Raw genomic sequence first — 24,864 nt, forward strand, 5'->3', positions numbered from 1 at the left:
TCCTAGGGGATGACAGAGAAATCACACCCTAGGGGATGACAGAGAAATCACATCCTAGGGGATGACAGAGAAATCACATCCTAGGGGTTGACAGAGAAATCACATCCTAGGGGATGACAGCGAAATTACACCCTAGGGGTGACAGAGAAATCACACCCTAGGGGTGACAGAGAAATCACATCATGGGGGTTAACAGAGAAATTACTCCCTAGGGGATGACAGAGAAATCACATCCTAGGGGATGACAGAGATATCACACCCTAGGGGATGACAGAGAAATCACATCCTAGGGGATGACAGAAAAATCACACCCTAGGGGATGACAGAGAAATCACATCCTAGGGGTGACAGCGAAATCACACCCTAGGGATGATAGAGAAATCACATCCTAGGGGATGACAGAGAAATCACATCCTAGGGGATGACAGAGAAATCACACCCTAGGGGATGACAGAGAAATCACATCCTAGGGGTTGACAGAGAAATCACACCCTAGGGGGTGACAGCGAAATCACACCCTAGAGGATGACAGAGAAATCACACCCTAGGGGTGACAGAGAAATCACATCATGGGGGTTAACAGAGAAACTACTCCCTAGGGGATGACAGAGAAATCACACCCTAGGGGATGACAGAGAAATAAAACCCTAAGGGGTGACAGAGAAATCACACCCTAGGGGGTGACAGAGAAATCACATCCTAGGGGATGACAGAGAAATCACACCGAGGGGATGACAGAGAAATCACACCCTAGGGGATGACAGAGAAGTCACACCCTAGGGGATGACAGAGAAATCACACCCTAGGGGATGACAGAGAAATCACACCCTAGAGGATGACAGAGAAATCACACCCTAGAGGATGACAGAGAAATCACACCCTAGGGGTGACAGAGAAATCACATCATGGGGGTTAACAGAGAAACTACTCCCTAGGGGATGACAGAGAAATCACACCCTAGGGGATGACAGAGAAATAAAACCCTAAGGGGTGACAGAGAAATCACACCCTAAGGGGTGACAGAGAAATCACACCCTAGGGGATGTCAGAGAAATCACACCCTAGGGGATGACAGAGAAATAAAACCCTAAGGGGTGACAGAGAAATCACACCCTAGGGGTGCACAGAGAAATCACACCCTAGGAGTCAACAGAGAAATCCTAAGGTGTTAGGAGTGACATAAAAATCATACATAGGAGGGTGACAGAGAAATCTGTCAATAGGGGCTTGGCTTAGTACAGGACATTGAAGCAACATTTTGCTGGCTTTCTGCCAAACTGCGACTAATTGATATACATGTAGCTGGACTTTTTACCAGGCAGGGAATTTTTCTTATATAAATACGGTATATAATTATTGCGAACTTAATTGGTGGACATTCCTGTGGTTTGGCGCGGTGTTTGGTTGTACAAATTGTACTAATTTGATCAGAGGATGATGTTACTGATTGTTTGAGTTTTAACAGATGCTATACGAGGTTGTTGAACTTTTGACATATTCCCTAATGATTATTTTTGGACAAATTGGATCAGTTTGGATTGTGAAAGCTGTCATCTTTGGCTGTGTCCCAGTGGAACAGCATAGAATCTAATGACCTTTTTTTTAGGGGGGGGGGGGGGGGGGGGGGGGGGGGGGGGGATTGCTTTCTGTATATATCTGTTATCAAAATTAACAGGATTGTTTATTATAAACCTCAAAAAGAAAAAAAAAATGAATAATCTTGATGGAATGATGTTCTTAAAATATAAATATTTAATTTTCTGTAGATTAATAATAATCAGAGAGCAATTTTTATTTTGTACAGTGTAATTTTAATAAAATCTTGGCCATGATACTGTCTAGAAATTTTGTCCCACCATTCTGTTTTCTCAATACAAAATGATATACTGTTGCTCATTCTGTGCAGTCTGTTATATCCCACTCTGGAAGCTAAATGAATTTCATGGATTGAAAATGAATGATATATCTTTGCCGGAAATTTGCCCGCCAATAAATATATTAGGTAAAATATAAGCCAATTAAGGTCGATGCCGCTTGCAAAGAAATAGTCCCTCTGAGCTTATCACAGTAACACACATATAGGGTTTATTTCAGAGAATTTTCATGCTAATTGAGACAAGAATTTCATTTCAAACATAAAATCTTTTCCTCACCAACCATAAATATGGCTAAATATATACATGGATTATGTATACATGTATATTTATTTTCAGATCAGCGTATGAGGTGAGTCTTTTGGGTATGGAGGTTTAATGAAAATTCCATGGAAATTCTAGTAAAAATTTGACAATACAAATGTATCACGATATCGTTTTTCGTGCCAATTTACAGTTATCTTAAGATTCTGAAGAACTGCAGGAGAATCTCCATGACTTTCCACATATGGGGGAAAACTTTCACTGGAATGGAAGTATTTGTGCTCTTACATCATGCCACCATTGTGCATGTAACATTGACAGCAGACGACACTTACAAATTGCAGATCACCATTAGAATAATTCAGATTAGCCCAGGGAAAGAAGTATGTGGTATGCAGTGACATTGTGTGTGGCATTTATGCAGTGCTGGATTGATATTACAGTGGAATAATTGAAAGCTGCAGTGAGAGGGGTCAGCCATTTAGTAGCACAGCTCTTTTGTTCACAGCATTGTTAGCCCAATATCTTCTCATATAAAATTCAGTGGAATTCGTTTCTCTAAAATTCTAAAATTCAACTTTTGACCATATCTGAAAGTATTTTTATTGAAAACAAAAAATGGCCAAAATTTATTTTTAATTGGAAATGATTTTGTTTGTTTTTGTTTATTAACGTCCTATTAAAAGCCAGGGTCATTTAAGGACGTGCCAGGTTTTGGAGGTGGGGGAAAGCCGGAGTACCGGAGAAAAACCACCGGCCTACAGTCAGTACAACTGCCCAATGTAGGTTTCGAACTCGTAATCCAGAGGTGGAGGGCTAGTGATAAAGTGTCGGGACACCTTAACCACTCGGCCACTGCGGCCTCTAATTTGAAATTGAAAATGAAGGTACTTAGATAGGTATTCATGGAAATGACATGATTTAATGTTTTCATGTCAGCATTATTTAGTATGACTGGAAGTCTTAACTTTGAATTTCATTTCTGAACAAGAGGTATTGATTGCAGTATCCTGAATTCGATTGTAACAGTAAGTTTTGACAGTGTTTTTGTGATTTTCTGTCAAGCTGACAAATCTGTGAGGTAGCAGACCCTGTCAGTCCCGGGTGTTCTATCAGAGGTCTATGGTGTTTATCTGGTTAATTATCTCCTGCTATTTTCCTGAATATTTATCTGCAATTATCTTCCAGTAATATATTGGGTGCTGATGTATAGGCTGGAATTTGTGTTCTCCTTCAGCAGTGACAGATTTCGGAAGCAACTGGATGATGGTGATGAGTTGCAGAACCCAGCCATTGATACAATTTAATTAGTCCCCGATCATATAGTCTCACTGTCAACATGATATCTGGGTTAATTCTGTGTAGGGACAACAACAGGTAAATTCTGACGATTCCAAGTTCTCACTTGACTGACGACATCCAGGTCAACTACCTACTGACAACATCCAGGTCAACTTTGTATTGACAACATCCAGGTCAACTCCCTACTGACAACATCCAAGTCAACTTTCTACTGACAACTTTCATGTCAACTTCCTATAGACAACATCCAGGTCAATACTGTACTGACAACATTCAGGTCAACTCCCTACTGACAACATCCAGGTCAACTCCCTACTGACAACATCCAAGTCAACTCCCTACTGACATTATCCAGGTCAACTCCCTACTGACAACATCCAAGTCAACTCCCTACTGACAACATCCAAGTCAACTCCCTACTGACATTATCCAAGTCAACTCCCTACTGACAACATCCAAGTCAACTCCCTACTGACAACATCCACATCAACTCCCTACTGACAACATCCAGGTCAACTCCCTACTGACAACATCCCGGTCAACTTCATTTTGACAACATTCAGGTCAACTCCCTACTGACAACATCCAAGTCAACACCCTACTGACAACATCCAGGTCAACTCCCTACTGACAACATCCCGGTCAACTTCATTCTGACAACATCAACATCAACTCCCTACTGACAACATCCAAGTCAACTCCCTACTGACAACATCCAGGTCAACTCCCTACTGACAACATCCAAGTCAACTCCCTACTGACAACATCCAGGTCAACTCCCTACTGACAACATCCAGGTCAACTCCCTACTGACAACATCCAGGTCAACTCACTACTGACAACATCCAAGTCAACTCCCTACTGACAACATCCAGATCAACTCCCTACTGACAACATCCAAGTCAACACCCTACTGACAACATCCAGGTCAACTCGCTACTGACAACATCAAAGTCAACTCGCTACTGACAACATCCAGTTCAACTCCCTACTGACAACATCCAGGTCAACTTTGTACTGACAACATCCAGGTCAAATGTGTATTGACAACATCCATGTCAACTCGCTACTGACAACATCCAAGTCAACTCCCTACTGACAACATCCAGATCAACTCCTACTGACAACATCCAGGTCAAATGTGTACTGACAACATCCAAGTCAACTCCCTACTGACAACATCCAGTTCAACTCCCTACTGACAACATCCAGGTCAAATGTGTACTGACAACATCCAAGTCAACTCCCTACTGACAACATCCAGGTCAACTCCCTACTTACAACATCCAGGTCAACTCCCTACTGACAACATCCAGGTCAACTCCCTACTGATAATATCCAGGTCAACTCCCTACTGACAACATCCACATCAACTCCCTACTGACAACATCCAGGTCAACTCCCTACTGACAACATCCAAGTCAACTCCCTACTGATAATATCCAGGTCAACTCCCTACTGACAACATCCAAGTCAACTCCCTACTGACAACATCCAAGTCAACTCCCTACTGATAATATCCAGGTCAACTCCCTACTGACAACATCCAAGTCAACTCCCTACTGACAACATCCACATCAACTCCCTACTGACAACATCAAAGCCAGCTTTTTTCTACTAGTCTGGGACAGTTTGATCTGTGGAGTCTCTAAGTATCCAATCAAAGAGGAATTCTATAGTGGGTATACAAGGAGCTCCCAACAATACTGCATCATGTTTCTAACTGAATTGTAATTTTAGGATTATTTTCAAGACATTTACAAATGGAACCTTCAACATTAAATACAATTTAAATGGACTGGAAAAGGAACTTACTTGACTTGAACCACAACTAATTCATTTTTTGAAAATACAGTACGTTTCTGAGAGGAATGAATTGATCAATTATTGAAGTTCTGGAGTGTGTACATTGTCAGGTCAGAACAGGGAGGGGAGTGAGGCGCTTTGCCATCAGTATGGTCGATCTTATTGTACATCAATTTAGCCTGAAGCCATCGTTGTTTTCTTCTGTCGTTCAGTGGGCAGATCACAAAATATGATGAGACTGCAGGGCCTACAAACATCTGTCAGCATCACATTTGATTCTCCTGAATTGCTTAGATAGGTTAATTGCTTCAGTCAGCCTAGCTGTACAAATGAGTACCAGCATCATGACGTGAAATTGATCCTCTCAGCAGCTAGCTCATTGTTTTAAGATGATAGTAAATGATTACAGGTTTTTATAAGTGGTAGGTATAACAGAAATTTGTCGGTACCTGTTTGGAAATAACTGGTTCCATTAAACATATTCTAACATTGATATATATATATACATATGGGTCAAAGAAGTAATATGAACAGTATAATCCAGATAACACTGGATCCTCACATAAATGTATGGAGGATACGAATTACTTGTAATGGTTATATGGGGCAGACTTATATATTATGTGATTGTATTTGTAATTTTTTGTGTTTTGATAAAGGGGCGGATTGCCTTGAAAATTTAACAAGCCTTATTGTTCACACTGTTTGAATTACTTCTTTGCCCCATATATATATATATATATATATAAGTATATATTATTAAAACAAAACAAAATTTGGAAGGGTAACAATAACTTTACAACAACAGAAATATATTCCTTTTACTTCTGAAGGATAATGATTTACAAATATTAATATTTTTAAGTATTTTTTGTAAAGTTATTTTAGCCAGCTGAATAGACCTCTATTAGAATAGAGCTCTGGGCTATAACCATGAGACTGTGAAATGTCCATCTATCACAAATACAACCAATAACATCCAGGTCAGACTTACTGACAGGCCTCACAAGAGACATTTTGTTTTGTACATCATTCCTCTCGGGAACACTGACATATAGCCCCATCGTTTGCCTCTCTGGTTTATTAGGTTCCTTTTATGATAAGGTTCGTATTGAACAAAACCTTTGTCCTGTAGCTGTGGAAATTATCTATAGGTTATGTAAACTGTCTGGACAGGTCTATCCAATTTGGTAAAAAGCCTGTAGCCTAAATATGATTTTCTCTCTCCGCAGTACAAAAAATTCATTGTCAAAGCGAGTCCACACTCGTAGTTGAAATATGATATTTAAATTGAAGTTAAGATTGAGTTATTACTAGTTATAGGAATACTTAATGATGCGCTTTCTCGAAAATTTGTTTTTTAACATTTTGTATTTGTTTTAGGTCGCAAATACTGTACTCAGATTTCAAACTGTTATATCGTAAATTGCAGTGCAAGATATTAGATTAAGTTTTCTATATGACTATATTTTACTGATAGTGGTAGTTCCACCAATACTGATGTCAAGCATTTTAGAATTGTTAATATCTTAATGGGTTTAGGTTAAGTATTGTTTAATATACAATCAACAGCTATGGTCATTTAATGACGGCTCTCATAAGGGGAAGTAACTCTGAAAAAACCTTTCAATTTATTTACAAGGGAGATAACTCATTGTTGAAAATTATGTTTAAGAGGTGTGAATTAAAGTCCAGATGAAGTTTATATATATATATGATGATCGGAAACTTTTAATTTTACAATAGGCCAACAATACATTGACTATAGCTGAAGAAAAAAAGCCTTGAGTATTGGTTTGGTGTTATGTAAGCAGCAAACCCTGTTTTCTTTTCATGTCTGATTGGGGAGAGAATCGAACCTGAGCTAGCTGTAGTCATGCCGCTAGCTGGCTGCCCAGCTGAAAAGCAGGTGTGATACCTCCGTGTCCTTTGACCATGTACATCAAAGAGCATGTATATAAAACAGACCTGAACAATGCTAAAACATGTGAACAACTTTTTTTTTTAAATCAATAAATGTATTTCCCAGAATGAGTATTCAAATGTATCAAATTCAACAGGATAGGTGTTAGCTAGGGTAAGGTCAGTGATTATGTTTGGAGTAGCTGTGAAGTCCATCAGGAGGACTTCAAAAGTATCTATAGTCATGATTCACAAATGCTTCATATAACTTCAATTAAAATTTCCTATGATCATGGTCAGCCGACCTCTCCCCTGGTTTAAACCTCAGTTTAGATATTTAAGAATCTTATATCCAATCAGATTTGAGATTTTCTGTGTTATAATGTCCTTTTATTGTTAAATCTCCTATCTGACCATAAGCAACTCTTTAATGTTTTAAATCATTTCAATATTCTATTGTTCAATTGTAGTTATAGAGCAATCTGAAAGCAAATTGAAATAAAGCAAACAAAAAGCGTAAAAATATTAAGTCGGTGAGATACTCAGTTGTATTAATCTTGACAAATTTCTCTTCTTTTTTTTCTTTTTTTTTTAGAGTAATTAGCAGTCTTAAAATTGCGTTAAAACCCCCATAATCTCTGTAACAGTAAGTACCAGGTAGCTGGAAGCCTGTTATGGTAACCCAATTATTTTCATTTGAGGTAAAGTCCAGATGGGATATCTTATGGTTATACGCCCAGGTAGTTTCACGTCACAATACAATGGTATCTCAATGTAAATCACGTCTTAGGCCCATGCATCCTCTATATCTAGATTTGAGCCTCACACCGATTCATGCTGATCCCAGAAAATTGTCAGTAAGTACATGTGACACCCTTCAGAAATATCAGGAGAACTGTATCTGGCCATCTCAGATTCATGACAGCATGATCTGTGATGCTATTTTTAGACGTCGGTTCTGTATACACAGTTAAGACTGACTTAGAACCATGGTGTTACGCCTGACAAAGTGCTTTATAAAAAGATGATGACTTCTCCGAGCGTTCCTCTGTTTTTACCATACATTAGATAATGTTTGACGTACATGCAAGCAGGTAGACCAGCTGTAATTGTAGAGGTTATTAAGGAAACAGAGTGTGAAAAAAAGAGTATTCTTTCGAGTGCAGAAAAAATACAGTGACCTTGAGCTTATCTAGTGTAAATCATCCTTATCTTGAGTGCAGAAAAAATACAGCGACCTTGAACTTATCTAGAGTAAGTCATCCCACATGTTCTTTTGAGTGCAGAAAAAATACAGTGACATTGAGCTTATATATCTAGAGTAAATCATCCTTCTCTTGAGTGCTGAAAAAATATAGCGACCTTGAACTTATCTAGAGTAAGTCATCTTTCATGTTTTTTTGAGTGCTGAAAAAAGTACAGTGACCTTGAGCTTATCTAGAATAAGTCATCCTTCATGTTCTTTGAATGCAGAAAAAATACAGCGATCTTGACCATGTTCTTAAATAACAGCATAAAAATACAAACTTTACCTTAGTGTGGATAAAATACAGTTGACCTTGACCTTACCTAGCTGCAGTAAATCATTCCTGGTGTAAATCAACTCCAGTGATTTTAACTGTTTGATAGTTATAAGTGCTTATTGCTGCAATTTTTACTGCAGGAATCGACAGTCTAGAGTGCCTATTTCTTTGAAGTATATGTTAAAAGTGGATCAGTTTTATGTTTCTGAGTATATACTGGCCCAGATATTATCTGGATAATTGATTGATACAACATGCATGTTCAATCAGTCTCCAGGGTCTGCCAAAGTGCATTTGATAAAGTCGGTAGGTGTCCAGATTTCTCTGGATTCATTGCAGTAAGTTAAGTGTTTTCAATATATTTAGAAAATTGATATGTTCTGTAGAATGCAATTGGGGGTCTGCAAAAATAAAAATACATTTTGTATCAATGGGTTTTGGTTGTTTCTGTTAAAGTGATGTAGCAGAATGAAATTGCTGAATGCTGATGGCAAGTTAGAGAGTTTGTCAAGAGTTTGAAGGTCCTGGGTTCAAATTCAGAATTACCTAGTTGTTCCATTTTGCCTTTCCAATTATATTTGGCAACTAACTTAATATACTAGAGGATGGTGGTGTAGGATGGCGAGTTAGAATGATCTTCTAGTGTTCAGAGGTCCTGGGTTCAAATCCAGGACTACCTAGTCGTACCATTTCGCATTTCCAATTCTATTTATGTTAACCAATAAATATACTGGAGGATGGTGGTGGACTGTCTCGTGTATGTCTTTGTGGTCTGTCTTTGTTAAATTGGGGGAAGAGTGTAACAGAACAAGGCTATATAAGGCTAATTACCATGCCAGTAACCATTGGTAAGTACAATTAGTTTGTTAGAACCTCCTTCTAGAGTTCAGAGACCCAGACTCGAGTTCAAATCTGGTCCGAGTCCCAATCTGGTCTGAGTCCCAATCTTGTCTGTGGGATTCTCCTCTTTAAGCTAGCTTTTATATCATCAAGACTATAAAGGTGAAATAAAGGCTATCACCATCAAGTACACAGTTTGGGTCTTACTGACTTGTCATGGGATCTTGGTTTTTGAATATAGTTAAGGTTCTAAAACTCTGTGGGCCTGGAATGTCATGCCTCGTCTACAAAATGTCTATCATCTTTAAAGACCTGAACTTAGCACTCATCAAACTTGGATCATGTCTTTGGCTTCGCCTTAAGGAATCCAATTGCTTTGTGGTTCACAGGAAAAATCTTAATCATATGATTTATTGCTACAACTGGCATGCAAAACACTGAACTCTCTAGAAGCTGGAGATAGTAAAGTGTTTCTCTTGACATGCAATTTTTGGCAGACTTTTCTCAAAAGCTTTTATGCAGTAAGTAGTTTTTCTGTGCGTTAAGTTTTAGTGCATGGGCCCTGTTCATCCAGTGGTTGTTTCACTGCTCTCTCTTATTGTGTTTGGGTAAGGGTAATGAATCTGATATCTGACGTATACAAGTAATGAAATAATAGGCTTATCTTATTAAAACCGCCTTTTTATTTGTATGGTTGGTTTTACTGAACTGTATGTAGTTAAAGTATATTTAGTTGTGTATCAAGTCAGTTATATAGAAGACTTTGATGGTGATTGGATACTTCCAGACATTTAAAACTACTTCTGGGCTGGCCACTTACCACCACAAGTTACAAAATGGCTGTGTATATGATACATTCAGGGAGAGGTAATATACGTTGTATCTGTAACTACAATCATTCCTTGTTCCTCCTTCTATCTTTCTAACCCCCAATACAGCCCCAATACCATCAATTGCAGGACACAATATGACAATGTATATTTGTATACTCATTACCAGATAAGTAATATTTCTTGAAAACCCAAGTGCCACCCACCCCCTCCATGACTCTCTGTCTCTGTCTCTGTCTCTGTCTCTCTCTGTCTGTACTGTACGTCTCTCTGTCTGTTTCTCTCTCTGTCTCTCTGTCTCTCTGTCTCTCTCTCTTTCTCTGTCTCTCTGTCTCAATCGATTGATGCACTGACCGACCAACCAAGACGGAGACCGAGATCGAAATTGATTGAGATGGAGATCTTCATAAACAGATGTTTTTTTATGACATATCAATTATCATCACCAGTAAAGAAAGTGGTATAGCTGCAGTGATTCCCTTCGTTCCTACTTTAGACCTACATGAACATGTATCACTGTTATATACACACATGTAACTGTTAATGATAATGGTAATGTCGATCATGTACATGTCCTCTTGCCAGTATCTATGTTGTCATCACTGACGCACAGTGTAATAATTGGGCAATCGTCTCTCCAATATGTCCCCTGGCGAGTTTTCTGTAGGGAACATAGGAGCATTAAATAGCTATTACTATCAGCACTCCTCTTTCGTCCAGAATGTGTGTTTTGACAATTGCTGTTTTTTAAAAACCCATCTTGACAGTTATCTGACACTCTGAATGTCGTTTTGACAGTGAATTTTAAGTTTTTGTACTTGGTAGTATCTCTGAAATGTCCTTTTCCAATGCTTGTTAATTAAATTTCAGCATTTCAGTGCAAATTGAGTGTTCTACTGATATCATTGGCAATTCTATTTTCATGGAGTATTTTATCTTTATGTCAAAAAAATATGGATATCCTGTTTGATCATCATTGTCAGGAAGATATTTTCTAAAATATTTTCTGTCACTCAGCATCAGTATTCCGTGAAATCTATGTCAGCGTAATGTTTGTCTCCAGTGGTGTTAGGTACGTGTAACATCTGTCTGATTGTATACTGGTTAACATGTGTATATTTACCATGGTTTTTGTCGATCTACTCATCACTGTCAAAGTAATGCATGTTTGCTTGATCATCTCTCTTTGCACAATGTTTGTATTGATCATCAATATCTGCTTCATGTTTGAATCTTCAGTGTCTGTACAATGTTTGTTTGATCTTCAGTGTCTGTACAATGTTTGTATTGATAATCAGTGTCTGTACAATGTTTGTTTGATCTTCAGTGTCTGTACAATGTTTGTTTGATCTTCAGTGTCTGTACAATGTTTGTATTGATAATCAGTGTCTGTACAATGTTTGTTTGATCTTCAGAGTCTGTACAATGTTTGTTTGATCTTCAGTGTCTGTACAATGTTTGTATTGATAATCAGTGTCTGTACAATGTTTGTTTGATCTTCAGAGTCTACAATATTTGTTTGATCTTCAGTGTCTGTACAATGTTTGTTTGATATTCTGTATCTGTACAATGTTTGTTTGATCTTCAGTGTCTGTACAATGTTTGTTTGATCTTCAGTGTCTGTACAATGTTTGTATTGATAATCAGTGTCTATACAATGTTTGTATTGATAATCAGTGTCTATGTAGTTGTTTATCATCTGTATAACCAGTCTTTACTAGATGAGCTTACCTACAGTACTTTTGAGATGGCTATCTAAGTTTGCCTGGTGTTTTAAAGTCAGTTCATCATGAAACGGTGTCAAGAGAACTCTTATATAATACTGTAACTTTAAATCAATGGGAACATATCCAGTTTATGACTAAAAGATCAGAAAACTGGTGTGCAGGATATTGGATGATGTGTAATAAAACTAAATGGAGAATTCTTATTGATGTTTAAGAGAGGAAGTCATGTTGTGTGAAATGGAGGCTGCATAACACAGCTTAGAATCTGATATGTGGTATAAAAGTCATTGAACACATTTCCAATTAGTTTTACACTAGATGATTGTATAAATACTCTCAGGTAAATAGCAGTTTTGAATATAGATTAAGTATTAGATATAGTATGTGCCAAATTATAAATACAGAACAGCTTTGCAGAGAGCAGAACCAACTGTCAAATGTGCAGTGACTGGTATTATTAACTCATTTACCCCAAATTCTCCTAATGAACTGTACCTACCTATGAATTGGAAGAGGTTAAATGTATCTTTAGGGGTGAATGAGTTAAAATATTTGAAATATAAGATATAGATATTAGCAATGTTATGAAGTTTACAAACAAAAACAATCAATTTTCGAAAGAAACTAGTTTGAGAAGGTCACTTGTACAAACTCAACTCAACTTTAGCTAGTCTATCAATGTGTATACTGGAAATCATCAATTAAGAGTTAATAAAGATAGTATACATGTATGTACACTCCAAAATCTCATATAGTACAAAAGTGAACAAACACTTTACTGCTCATTATCATAGGGGAGCAAACATGAACACCTAAGTGTTCAACATGGTATGGAACAAACACCTCAGTGTTCAATACAGGAATGGAACAAACACCTCAGTGTTCAATACAGGAATGGAACAAACACCTCAATGCTCAACATGGAATGGAACAAACACTTCAGTGTTCAACATGGAATAGAACAAGCATCTCAGTGTTCAACATGGAATAGAACAAGCACCTCTGTGTTCAACATGGAATAGAACAAGCACCTCAGTGTTCAACATGGAATAGAACAAGCACCTCTGTGTTCAACATGGAATGGAACAAACACTTCAGTGTTCAACATGGTATAGACAAACACCTCAGTGTTCAACATGGAATAGAACAAACAACTCAGTGTTCAACATGGAATAGAACAAACACCTCTGTGTTCAACATGGAATGGAACAAACACCTCAGTGTTCAACATGGAATAGAACAAGCAACTCAGTGTTCAACATGGAATGGAACAAACACCTCAGTGTTCAACATGGAATAGAATAAACACCTCAGTGTTCAACATGGAATAGACCAAGCAACTCAGTGTTCAATAGGGAATTGAGAAATTAACATCTAAATGTTCAACATTGTATGGAATAAACACCTCAGAGTTCAAATTGGAATGGAACAAACACCTCAGTGTTCAACATGTTATTGACAAACACCTCAGTGTTCAACATGTTATTGACAAACACCTCAGTGTTCAACATGGAATAGAATTAACATCTCGGTGTTCAACACGGAAAAGAACAAACACCCCAGTGTTCAACACGGAAAAGAACAAACACCCCAGTGTTCAACTTGGTATGAGACACCTCACCACTACATGTCCAATAGATCTTTCTGAGTTTTTCATGGCCTAAGAAGTGTAAAGGTCACATATGTCAGGCTTTATAGATAGCTGAGAAACCATGTCTGCCAAGACTGGTGTCTTAATTGAGGAAGTCGGTACAGAAAATCATTTGTAAATAAATTAGAGAAAAACAAGTGAGCTATTAGACTACACTGAGGCTGTAAGTCTGACTCCCAGCCTGTCAGTGGTAGTAGTAGATTGGTTCGCCATCCAATTAAATGTCCACTGACTAGATTACCCCAAACCTGCTGCCATGATGTTGGAGAGGAAATATCTGCCAATGTTCGCCACCTGAGGCGTTCATACCAGTTTGTAAATAAACAAGATTGTGGGGTTATGTTCTCAGCAAGGCTAATTTCAGATATTGTCAGTAATTAGGTGCCATAATCATTTCTTATCAAAATTTTGCATGTATACCTAAGATTTATTAGTCTCAAACTTGCACAGATAGCATTTTCCTCACATAAATATGAAAATGATACAAAAAGTTTCAGGAAAACCAACAGTATACCTAGATAAGGCATGTCTTTTGTTCCCAATTATATCTGATACAATACAAATCCAAAACTTAAAAAGTTACTACAGCCCAGCGGATCAGCACATTACATCTCATTATATGAGGTAACCAAATTTAATTACCAGATTGATTTGGTTTTGGTTTGGGTATATTTTGTTTAACGTCCTATTAACAGCCAGGGTCACTTAAGGACGTGCCAGGTTTGGAGGTGGAGAAAAGCAGGAGTACCCAGAGAAAAACCACCAGCCTACGGTCAGTACCTGGCAACTGCCCCACATAGGTTTCGAATTCGCAACCCAGAGGTGGAGCGCTAGTGATAAAGTGTCGGGACACCTTAACCACTCGGCCACCACGGCCCCTAAACCAGATTGATATACCTGTATAGCGAGTTATGAATCTGACCATATTGTAAGGCTACAACAGATGTATATAGTTTACTTATCTGTATCCTGGAAAATTATATACACTTTTGTCTCCTTTGACCTTGGAAATAATTGGACCAACCTAACTTGCAGCTTATGCAGGCTTGAAATATTTGCATGAGAGAAAAAAATCTGAAGATATAAGCATTTTGGTGATTGTAATTACACTGCAGGAATAAGTATTAGAGAGATAGTGTAAATGTGTGGCGAGCTCCTCACATCATCTCTAGGCCACCCAGGCACGATATCTGACATGTCTGATATTCAATTACCCATGTAACGATGCTGGCTAATTACTACACCTATTTTAATTAAATGTTGGTATGTATAGATGTCTTTCATGTGCTTAACATGTACTGTCAAAAGTGCCATGTACTTTTCCTTAATGATCATGCTCAACATGACGCCATCATGTTATATACGGTATAGCCTTCAAATAGCTAGGGCTAATGCCAAGGCTGAATTACAAGGTATATAAGTCATACATACTGAGTCTATTTAACAAAAGTAAACAGAGAGTCCAGGTAATATGAAACTACCATATTTATCCTCAAATAAGCCCCCTCCCTTTGGGTAAGATGGTTATAGTACTGTATTTATCCTCAAATAAGCCCCCTCCCTTTGGGTAAGATGCTTATAGTACTGTATTTATCCTCAAATAAGCCCCCTGCCTTTGGGTAAGATGGTTATAGTACTGTATTTATTCTCAAATAAGCCAGCTCCCTTAGGGTAAACAGTTTAGAACTGTATTTATTTTCAAATAAGCCCCCTCCCCTAGGGTAAAAAGTTTAGTACTGTATTTATCCTCAAATTGTATAACATCTTAGTACCTAATCTATTCTCAAGCAAGCTAATCCCAATTAGTGTAAATATTTAGTTTTAAAGTTTTGGGAGACCTTGATTATTTGTGAACCACTTTTATTATTTTAAAATTGATGATTCTACAAAAATCCAGAAGGGGACTTATTCGTGGGCAGGGGCTTATTTGTAGATAAATTTGGTCCCTGAAATCGAGAGATTTAAAAGTGGTCTATTTCTGTAGACGGTCTAGAGATAGAGTTAGTCTTTGAAGCAGGTTTTTAGCCCACCTAGTCTTAGGGCAAAGGTGTGGGGTACTGTATAAGGGGAAGTCAAAATTACTTATTATAAAGTTGAGTGCTATTTTTTCAAATGGATTTCCTTAAAATCATTTTTGGAACCTGGTAAAGTTTGCTTTGTTATGCATGGTACTATTGGATGTGTCTCCGAAAATGGGAAAACTTGAGCATTTAGCCATGATTACTGAAATATCCAGTGTGATCAATGCAGGCCCTCTGGGCCTCAATCTTATTTCATTAGCAGATCTTTTGCTGTATTTTAAATTTCCCAGTCAAGAAAATCAAAAGAATGATGCTGTCTTCCAAATCTATTAAGTATTTTAAAGCAAATGAGCTTTGTTTTCAACATTGGCTTATTTTAGCATCTTGAGTAACTCATTTCAAGAAAACAAGATTTGGCTATTAAATTGGCAATTTATATCGATCGGTACTAACTAATGATATGTATTGAGTTATGCCATGGTATTGGCAGATACAATGTGACTCCCTCTATTAGCACTGAAAAAGGTATAAAACGTGACTGAGAATGAAGGATAGTGGAAATATATTGAAAAGACATGACGAAAGTAATGAATGAGGATTTTATTACAAACTAAAAAAAAAAAAAAAAACGAAAATGAAAATAAAGTTAATGAAACCCTTCTGTGGTACAAAACATCAAAACAAAACATAATTTTATTGACAAAGTAATTTGTAACATTTGGGCAAAATTTTCTTGTAAAAGTTTTGCCAGATTATATTGTTGGTGCTACCTATTAAATCCTATCGCTTAGGGGTGTAAAACTGAGCCGTATTTTATACATATTTTATTCTTAAATTCAGGTGATTTAGACATGTAGATTGATTTGAAGCAGATGACAGGTGTGGCACCTATAGGTATAACAGCTCAGTGAAGGGGGATCGAGCAGGGGTAGATAGATCTAGAGAGCCGTGCTGGTATACCCTAACCCTAACACGCTATTGGTAATGAACATAACTACAGGTGTATGTCAGTGTAAACTTTACATTTGTGTGGTAGTGAATTAACCCCTGAACCTAGATAGACATCGTACATACGCTGCATGTCTGCTGTTTAATGTTATACCTATACTCAACAGGCCAGATTACCCACAACATGTATTAGCTGTAACTCGGGGGATCTTATTCGAAGAGGGGGAAAACAAAACATGCAGGGAATAGCCTGATTTTAGAATACAGTAGTTGGATATTCTTTTAGTATATTAAAGAAGAAGAAAAAAGACATGAAATGAAAAAAATCTGAATTTAAGAATAAGAAGTTAGATATTCTTCTAGTATAAAGGAACAAAAACACTAAATAAGAAAGTTTTGAATTTCAGAATACAAAAGCTGGATATTCTTAAAGTATAAAGAAGAAAAAAACACCGGAAATAAGAAAAATCTGAATTTAAGAATAAGAAGTTAGATATTCTTCTAGTATAATGGAAAAAAAACACTAAATAAGAAAGTTCTGAATTTCAGAATACAGAAGTTGGATATTCTTTAGTAAAAGAGAGAAAAAAAACTGCATATACTTCTGAGGATGGCTTCCTGAATTTCTGAGTATGCATTTATATTTCTCAACAATAAGGAAGAAATTATTGATATTGTATAATTCCATGTAGAAGATGGATTTCCCACTAAAGCAGAATGATTCTTCACCTAATATTCCTAATATTAAGTAATTAAATAATACGGCAAAGGGCTTCTTCACTGAAAAAGACGGACTCTTAAATTACAGAATATACCAGAAAGGTTCCCACTGAAGAAGAGGGAATCTTGTATACAAGAATATAAAGGAGAGATTTCCCTCTGAAGAAAAGGGAATCTTCAATCCCAGAATATAAAAGTGAGATTTCCCTCTGAAGAAAAGGAAATCTTCAATCACAGAATTTAAAAGAGGTTTCCCCTCTGAAGAAGAGTGAATCTTCAATTCCAGAATATAAAAATGAGATTTCCCTCTGAAATAGAGGGAATCTTCAATTCCAGAATATAAAAGTGAGATTTCCCTCTGAAATAGAGGGAATCTTGAATTAGTGAAAATAGATAGATTTCCCACTGATTAAGAGGGAAATTTTAATTCTAGAATGTAGAAGAGATTTTATTACATTTTTACCAGTGAAATATCAAAAATTATTCATTCTATAAAAGTGATATTTTTCACTAGTGAAAAATATCATATTCTTCACTAGTGAAAAATATCACTTTTGCTGATTTGACCAATCAAATTAATGATTAGAAAATACCAAAATAATTGACCAATCAGAAAGCCCGACATATATGTCAGCACCTGGACAGGGGGAACTACTATAAACGTATGCAAACTTTCGCTGTAGGCCTAGTTAGCATACGGGGTAGGTTTTTAGTTGATGAAAAATGTAATAAACAGAATATCTAACAGTGTCTTCAGTAATACCAAATATATTTCACTCGTGTGGCTAATATTTTGATATTTTTCACTCGTGCTGCGCACTCGTGAAAAATATCAAAATATTAGCCCACTCGTGAAATATATTTTGTATTACTGAAGACACTGTTAGATATCCTCTATTTCTACTGAATAAGAAGGAATCTTTAACTCCTGAAAACAGATGATGGATGTCTTATTGGAGAAAAAATTTCCTGCTGATGAAGAAGGAATCTTGAATTCCTGAAAATAAAATCTAGAGATATCTCGATTAAGAAGAAGGGGCACTTTAATTCATTTATCACTGCTAGAGATTTCTCAATGATGAAGAAGATACGGTGATTATAAGAAGATTTATTCAATCTAGGCAAAAAATGCTGATAACATAATCATACAAATTGGTTTATACCAATTTGATATTACAATTTCCTGCTGCATCAGATATTTGATAAATCAATAAGAACAGATAATGGTTTATCTTAGACAACAGTAACCTATTGTAATAAGTTATCTTCAATACACTTTGGATTACCATCAGATCTAGAACATTGATGTAAAATATTACTTAGGTTTAATGGTGGGTGGTGAAGAAACATTCAAAGCATGCTGTTTCCTTGGCTAACAAAACAAAATTATCAGCGATATATCATAAGCTGTATAGACTAGGCGATGGTTTTTACTCCCTTTAATAGAATTGTCTCGCTCATCATAATCTGTTTAAGATAAGGGCAATAATTACCGTGTCAAATGGATCAATTATCAATAATTTTCCTAATGAGATATTTTTTGTGATATTGAAATTTTGATCAAGAACTTTTAGTTTCCATATTGGATTAATGATGCTATTTCTTATTTAAATTAAACTAAAATAAATGTCGTGCTATAATTGTTAGAGTGATATATGATCAATTACATTTAAAGTGTTTTGAGTTGTGTTTTCCTGACTTCAGTTATAATTACAACATTTATGATTCTCATATGATGGCATTTACTGTCAGATCAATGCCATGGCTCTTTGGTTTAATTTGTTTGTATGTTTAACGTGGGTTTATCACCCCGTAAACATGCAGGGTCATTTTGAGGGGGGGTCTCGTTGTAGTGTTAGGTGACTACCTCACTGAACAATATATGGGAGGCCTGTCGAATGCCATCCAGAGCAATTAAGGTAAAGCATCTTATCCAAGGACACAACCATGACTGCACTGACTGGCCCATTTCTCAGTTTTCTGAGAAACACAAATTGCCACAGGTAGGGAATATATGGAACCATGTACCTCGTCAAATCATCACCTGAGATTTTCGTGGCCGACACTAAAACCTACTGAGCTATAAAGGCCTTTGTCTCTTTGGTACATTTCAGCATTAACTGTCCATCATGAAACGGATAAGGAATCATTAATATTGGATTATACTCAGAACAATGTATTTTTATAATCAGTTAAAACCCCTGTGGCCCAGTGCATCAACTTTGACTTTAAAGGCATGAGGGGGCAAGCTTTTTGGAGGATAATGAAATAGCATTTAAAGAATTTGTCTGAACTGCAATGGGTAGCCTTTTTAAACTGAAAAAAAGATGGAAGGGACAGAAGAATGAATAAGGAAGGAATGAATAGGGAATGAATGAATAAGGAAGGAATTAAGGAATAAGGAAGGAAGGAATAAGGAATGGGTTATAGAAGCAAATCGGGAATGAAATGATTTCTGAAGAAATAATTGTTTATATGGAATACCAGTGTTTGACCTTGTATAAATATATACATATTGGTTTCATGGTTAGCTATGGAATCTCCTGGGTCAGTAAAGGGAAGGAGATAGAAATTGTTGTTTTTGATTGATACGAGATATTTTGGCTGTTGATATACATTTACAGTACAGAAAACAATAAAATTATGACATGTAAGATGAAACCTTGGTGTCCTTAATTGGTCATCCACAATGTCACGAAAGCAACACTGTCTAGGTCCACGGAAACTGAAGGCCCTGATGTAATTTGTATAGGACAATACTGAAGGATCGTGAATGATGTGTCAATTTTATGTTGAGTATATTCATGTTTACAAAAGATTGTATAATTTGTCATTGATTATATTATGTGTAAAGCAACCAAAACTGGCAACTTTGATTCAGGACTGATTGTGTCCAATCTCAGTTCAATTCTTTAAGAAATCTGATTTGCTGAACCGGAATGATTCCTGGAATTCGAGACGGAACGGCAGCTTGAAATATTTATCTTTTTGTCTACTGTATCTGTCCCATGTGCATTCATATCGGAAACGCAGTAATTCGGATAAAATTTGTCACGAGCAATAGAGTTGTTTTCTATCACTGAAATCAACACCATCTCCCTTGGGTTGGTCCTTTTAATAATTTACATACAAGGTGAAAAGGTCATTGGTATACATATTATAGTACTGTTCATGGTTTCAACCCCCAGACCCAGTGTTTTAAAGTAAAGTATTGATGATGTTTAGGGTCTTGATTGTCAGGGGTTTTAGGCTGTAGTTATCTGATCATGGGTAGCATTTCTCCCCATTTGTCCAGACGTTTAACGAACAGACCAATGAAATTGTTCTAAGAATTTGGTCATTTGTCCACTTCTTTAAAGAATTGCATTATAAAACAACTTATTCTGAGGTTTGGATAAAATGTCTGAGAATTAGATTAATTGACCACTGGTAGTATATTGTTGAGTTAGATGAATGATTTTTATGATGATTTTGTAATATTTTACCTGAAAACCTGAGATTGAGAATTGTTTTACCATTTTCCTGACTTGTTTGATGTATTTGAAGTTTGGGTTATTTCATCACTTGTCAAAAGCACAGGGACTTGGCACAAATTTCAAACCCTCAATTTAATATGGACTGTGGCTTTGGAATGTGTACCAAGTCCCTATGGTCAAAAGTATTCATTTATAACCATATATTAGCTGTGACCTATTTATGTTATTTTTTACCCATCATGCATAGATTTGGGACAATTTTACCATTTTTCCTGAAACTTGGGGTATTTGAAATTTGGATTATTTCATCACTTGTCAAAGGAACAGGGACTTGGCACAAATTTCAAACCCACAATTTAATATGGACTGTGGCTTTGGAATTTCTACCTATAGTCCCTGTGGTCAAAAGTATTTATGTATAATCATATATCAGCTGTGACCTAGTTATCTGTCCACTTAATTATCATCATAAGTTTTATTACAGGATTTAATTTATATAATTAATTATTTGACCATTTTACTATCTTGTTGTATGATAATTTGACCGTAGGACTGGTGTTTAGGTATCTGATCCGACTTTTACAGAGGTTTACAACATCTAACAATTTGTTTGTACTTTTCCAGCAAAATACTCCTACTTTGATCAGATGACAGGCTTTAACATTTCCACAGGGATTAGTTGATAGCTTCTCTTACCAATTTAGGTTTTGTCCAAGTATTTCATCCCTTCCCGCTCCCCCATCCTTCACATTCTTTATCGCTGTAATCAGCAACTCTCAAATCGGCTAATTGAACATGCAGGTCTTCATGACAAAAAAAATAACATGCTACAGACATGGAATTAATTTTGATTGGCGGTTTAAAATCCTCCTAAGAACATAGCTTTCTGTTAGATCCTACCGGGCGCCTCCTGTACATAGAATGTTTGTCATAGCTGTATACAGGTATTTGATTGGTCAGTTTATGAGGTAAATCACATCTGCAGGCATAATACCCTTCTCATCGTTTTTGTTCAATCTGACAGGATATAAGATATAATACTTTGGTTTATAATTTCGTCGGGGCCATATTTCTTGAGTGTTCATTTCTGAAGGCAATTATTAGCAAACTCTTCTACAGTCAGCTGTGGCCTGATATTGTGTTGATTGGTTCATAGAAATTTCCAGAATTTTGAAATAAGGCATGCATAGCCCTCATTCTGAAATATCGTGGGTTAGAATTTCTCAGGTAAGAAAGATCATGTGTTCAACATAAAAATTCAGATATTCAATAAGAAGACTATTGATGCCTTCTCTGACATGTTTTCAGCTTATACTTGTTGTACTTGATTGAAATGCATGTGCCATATGTTCAGATAATTTGTAAAATGAAATGCATGTGCCATATGTTCAGATAATTTGTAAAACGAATTAAATCTAAACCAGGTGAGCTACGTACCAAGCAACATCAGAATCGTATTACAAATTTCAATTGCATGATTATTGTGGTTTTAATTTGTGTATTACATGTCTAGTGTAATTTTGCCAAGAAACATATTTATTATCTCACCTGCCCTGAAAGATGACCCAGGTGAGTTTACGCCATTGGTGTAGCAGCTGATGTCTATATCCTTCGTATTTCATCCATCCACCATGTGTCAACTGATACAAGTTGCATTGATTGACCTTGACCCTATCCATTCAAGGTCACAGTGGCCAGATGTGTAAAAGGCTTAAATGACTTTTCAATAATCAAATGGCCCAAGGTCATGCTATTGGGTCAGTAATATTCTGGCATAAATGGTACAAAGTTTGTTCAAATGAATGACCTTGAAATATATTCAAGGTCATGATGATCAAACTTGAAACAATATCCAATTGGTCAGCTTGCATTATTGCATGCTTTGAATTCCTAAGAATGTTTTATAAAGCATCACAATAATTAGAAAAATGACTTTTGTGTATAGAATAATGACCTTGTACTGTAATCACCTTTGCGTCCCTATTGGTAAATTGACTTAACCTTTGACCTCTGTACTTTCAGATTGACCTGTTCACATCAAAACAGAATGGCTCAGTGGAGGACATGTCGGACAAGAAATCAGCGGCTTCTATCAAGGGCATGTGGAAAAAAGCTGTCAAAAACCTCAAAACTGCATCAGAAACCAAAATAGTAAGTTTTCAAACTCTTTGAAATAGTTTTTGGAGTTGTTTGATTTCAGGTACACTAAACTCCTAATTGGACACAAGTTTGGCAATGTTGCCAAAGACAACATATTCCAGTTAGACTACAATATCATCTCCTCTTAAAAAAACTTAGTGGAAAATACATAGATTATTGTTTTGTATCAAAGAAAGCCTGGTAAGAGACTTCCAGATTATTTCTCCTTAAAAACGTCAAAATGATTAGAGCCTGCAGGGTCAGCTCCCCTTATCAAACAACCTGTTGGGAGACAATCAGATTATCTCCCCTTATCAAACAACCTGTTGGTAGACTACCAGATTATCTCCCCTTATCAAACAACCTGTTTAGAGACTACCAGATTATCTCCCCTTATCAAACAACCTGTTGGTAGACTACCAGATTATCTCCCCTTATCAAACAACCTGTTTAGAGACTACCAGATTATCTCCCCTTATCAAACAACCTGTTTAGAGACTACCAGATTATCTCTCCTTATCAAACAACCTGTTGGTAGACTACCAGATTATCTCCCCTTATCAAACAACCTGTTTAGAGACTACCAGATTATCTCCCCATATCAAACAACCTGTCTAGAGACTACCAGATTATCTCTCCTTTATCAAACAACCTGTCTGGAGACTACCAGATTATCTCCCCTTATCAAACAACCTGTTGGTAGACTACCAGATTATCTCCCCATATCAAACAACCTATCTGGAGACTACCAGATTATCTCCCCTTATCAAACAACCTGTTGGAAGACTTCTAATGCTTGTAGACATTGAATTGTTTCATTCAAAATGAAAATTAAAAAATAAATACATAATGATATAAACATTGTTATTGTATCAATGATAAGTAAATATGTTGAAATATAATTAATAACAAATTAAGCGTTGGCCAGCATAACAGTATCCCCTACACACATACATATACTGTATATACATACATCATACAAAATAAATACTGCACACCTGCATCCATCCACCAAACACAGATACCCATGGGACCATCGGTCAGTTTTCGTGCCAGGAGTGGCATTTATGTGTATTTAGCGGACAAAGCATCATTTTCGTACCGGCTGAGCAAGACTGCAGATGATACTCATTGACAAATGTAAGTATCTAGAACAGGTTTAATTTTATTTATTTGATATATACTAGAGTAGGATTTGATAAAGTGTAGCTTCTGATGTGATAACTGTATGCATAATCTAATAATAATTGGGCTAATATAAATACATTGTATGCAGTAATAATTGCTAAAGCCAGAGCTTGATTTCATTTGACTAGAGTAATTTGTAAATATATGTAATGCATTTCAATGGATGTAATGTGGATAATCCCCATTCCAGATGTGTATATACCTTCAGATGTGTTCAGTTGTGCTAAGTTGTTAATTGCTCAAGTTTTCTTTCATTTTATTCATGGAGTGTGCAAATGTTTGGTTTTGAAAGGTTGTTAAAAACATTCATTCATAAAGTAAGACAAAAAAATCAGAGTTATACTTTTAGTTGAATGAAACAGTGGAAGATATGATTACATTTAAGATGTACCAATACTATTGTGACAAAAAATTTTGAAGTCATGCAATCGAAAAGGCTATTGTAAGAAAAGACTAGAAAATGAATACATTTTATCAAGAACTAGCCATGAATATTGTAATTACTTAAGATATATATTATTCATTTACAGAACGAGCTGACGATGGAAGCCATGTGAACTATGAACGGATAGCAGTTCTGAAAAAAACATACGATGGACAACAAAGGAAAAACTTCAAATTCAATTAAAAATCAGGAAATTTAATTTTCTGAC

At 36.4% G+C, this 24,864-nt stretch overlaps 1 protein-coding gene across 2 annotated transcripts in view; it reads left to right on the top strand.

The window, feature by feature from the left end:
* LOC117336254 overlaps positions 1–24,864 on the top strand; it is a 237,161-nt gene that overhangs the window by 169,788 nt on the left and 42,509 nt on the right. For both annotated transcript variants that reach the window (XM_033896729.1, XM_033896728.1), the window contains exon 11: positions 22,907–23,035. In XM_033896729.1, coding sequence (XP_033752620.1) covers positions 22,907–23,035 — 129 coding nt within the window. The remainder of the gene's footprint in view (positions 1–22,906; positions 23,036–24,864) is intronic.

The sequence above is a fragment of the Pecten maximus genome, chromosome 10 (genome assembly GCF_902652985.1).
Source record: "Pecten maximus chromosome 10, xPecMax1.1, whole genome shotgun sequence".
Classification (NCBI taxonomy): domain Eukaryota; kingdom Metazoa; phylum Mollusca; class Bivalvia; order Pectinida; family Pectinidae; genus Pecten; species Pecten maximus.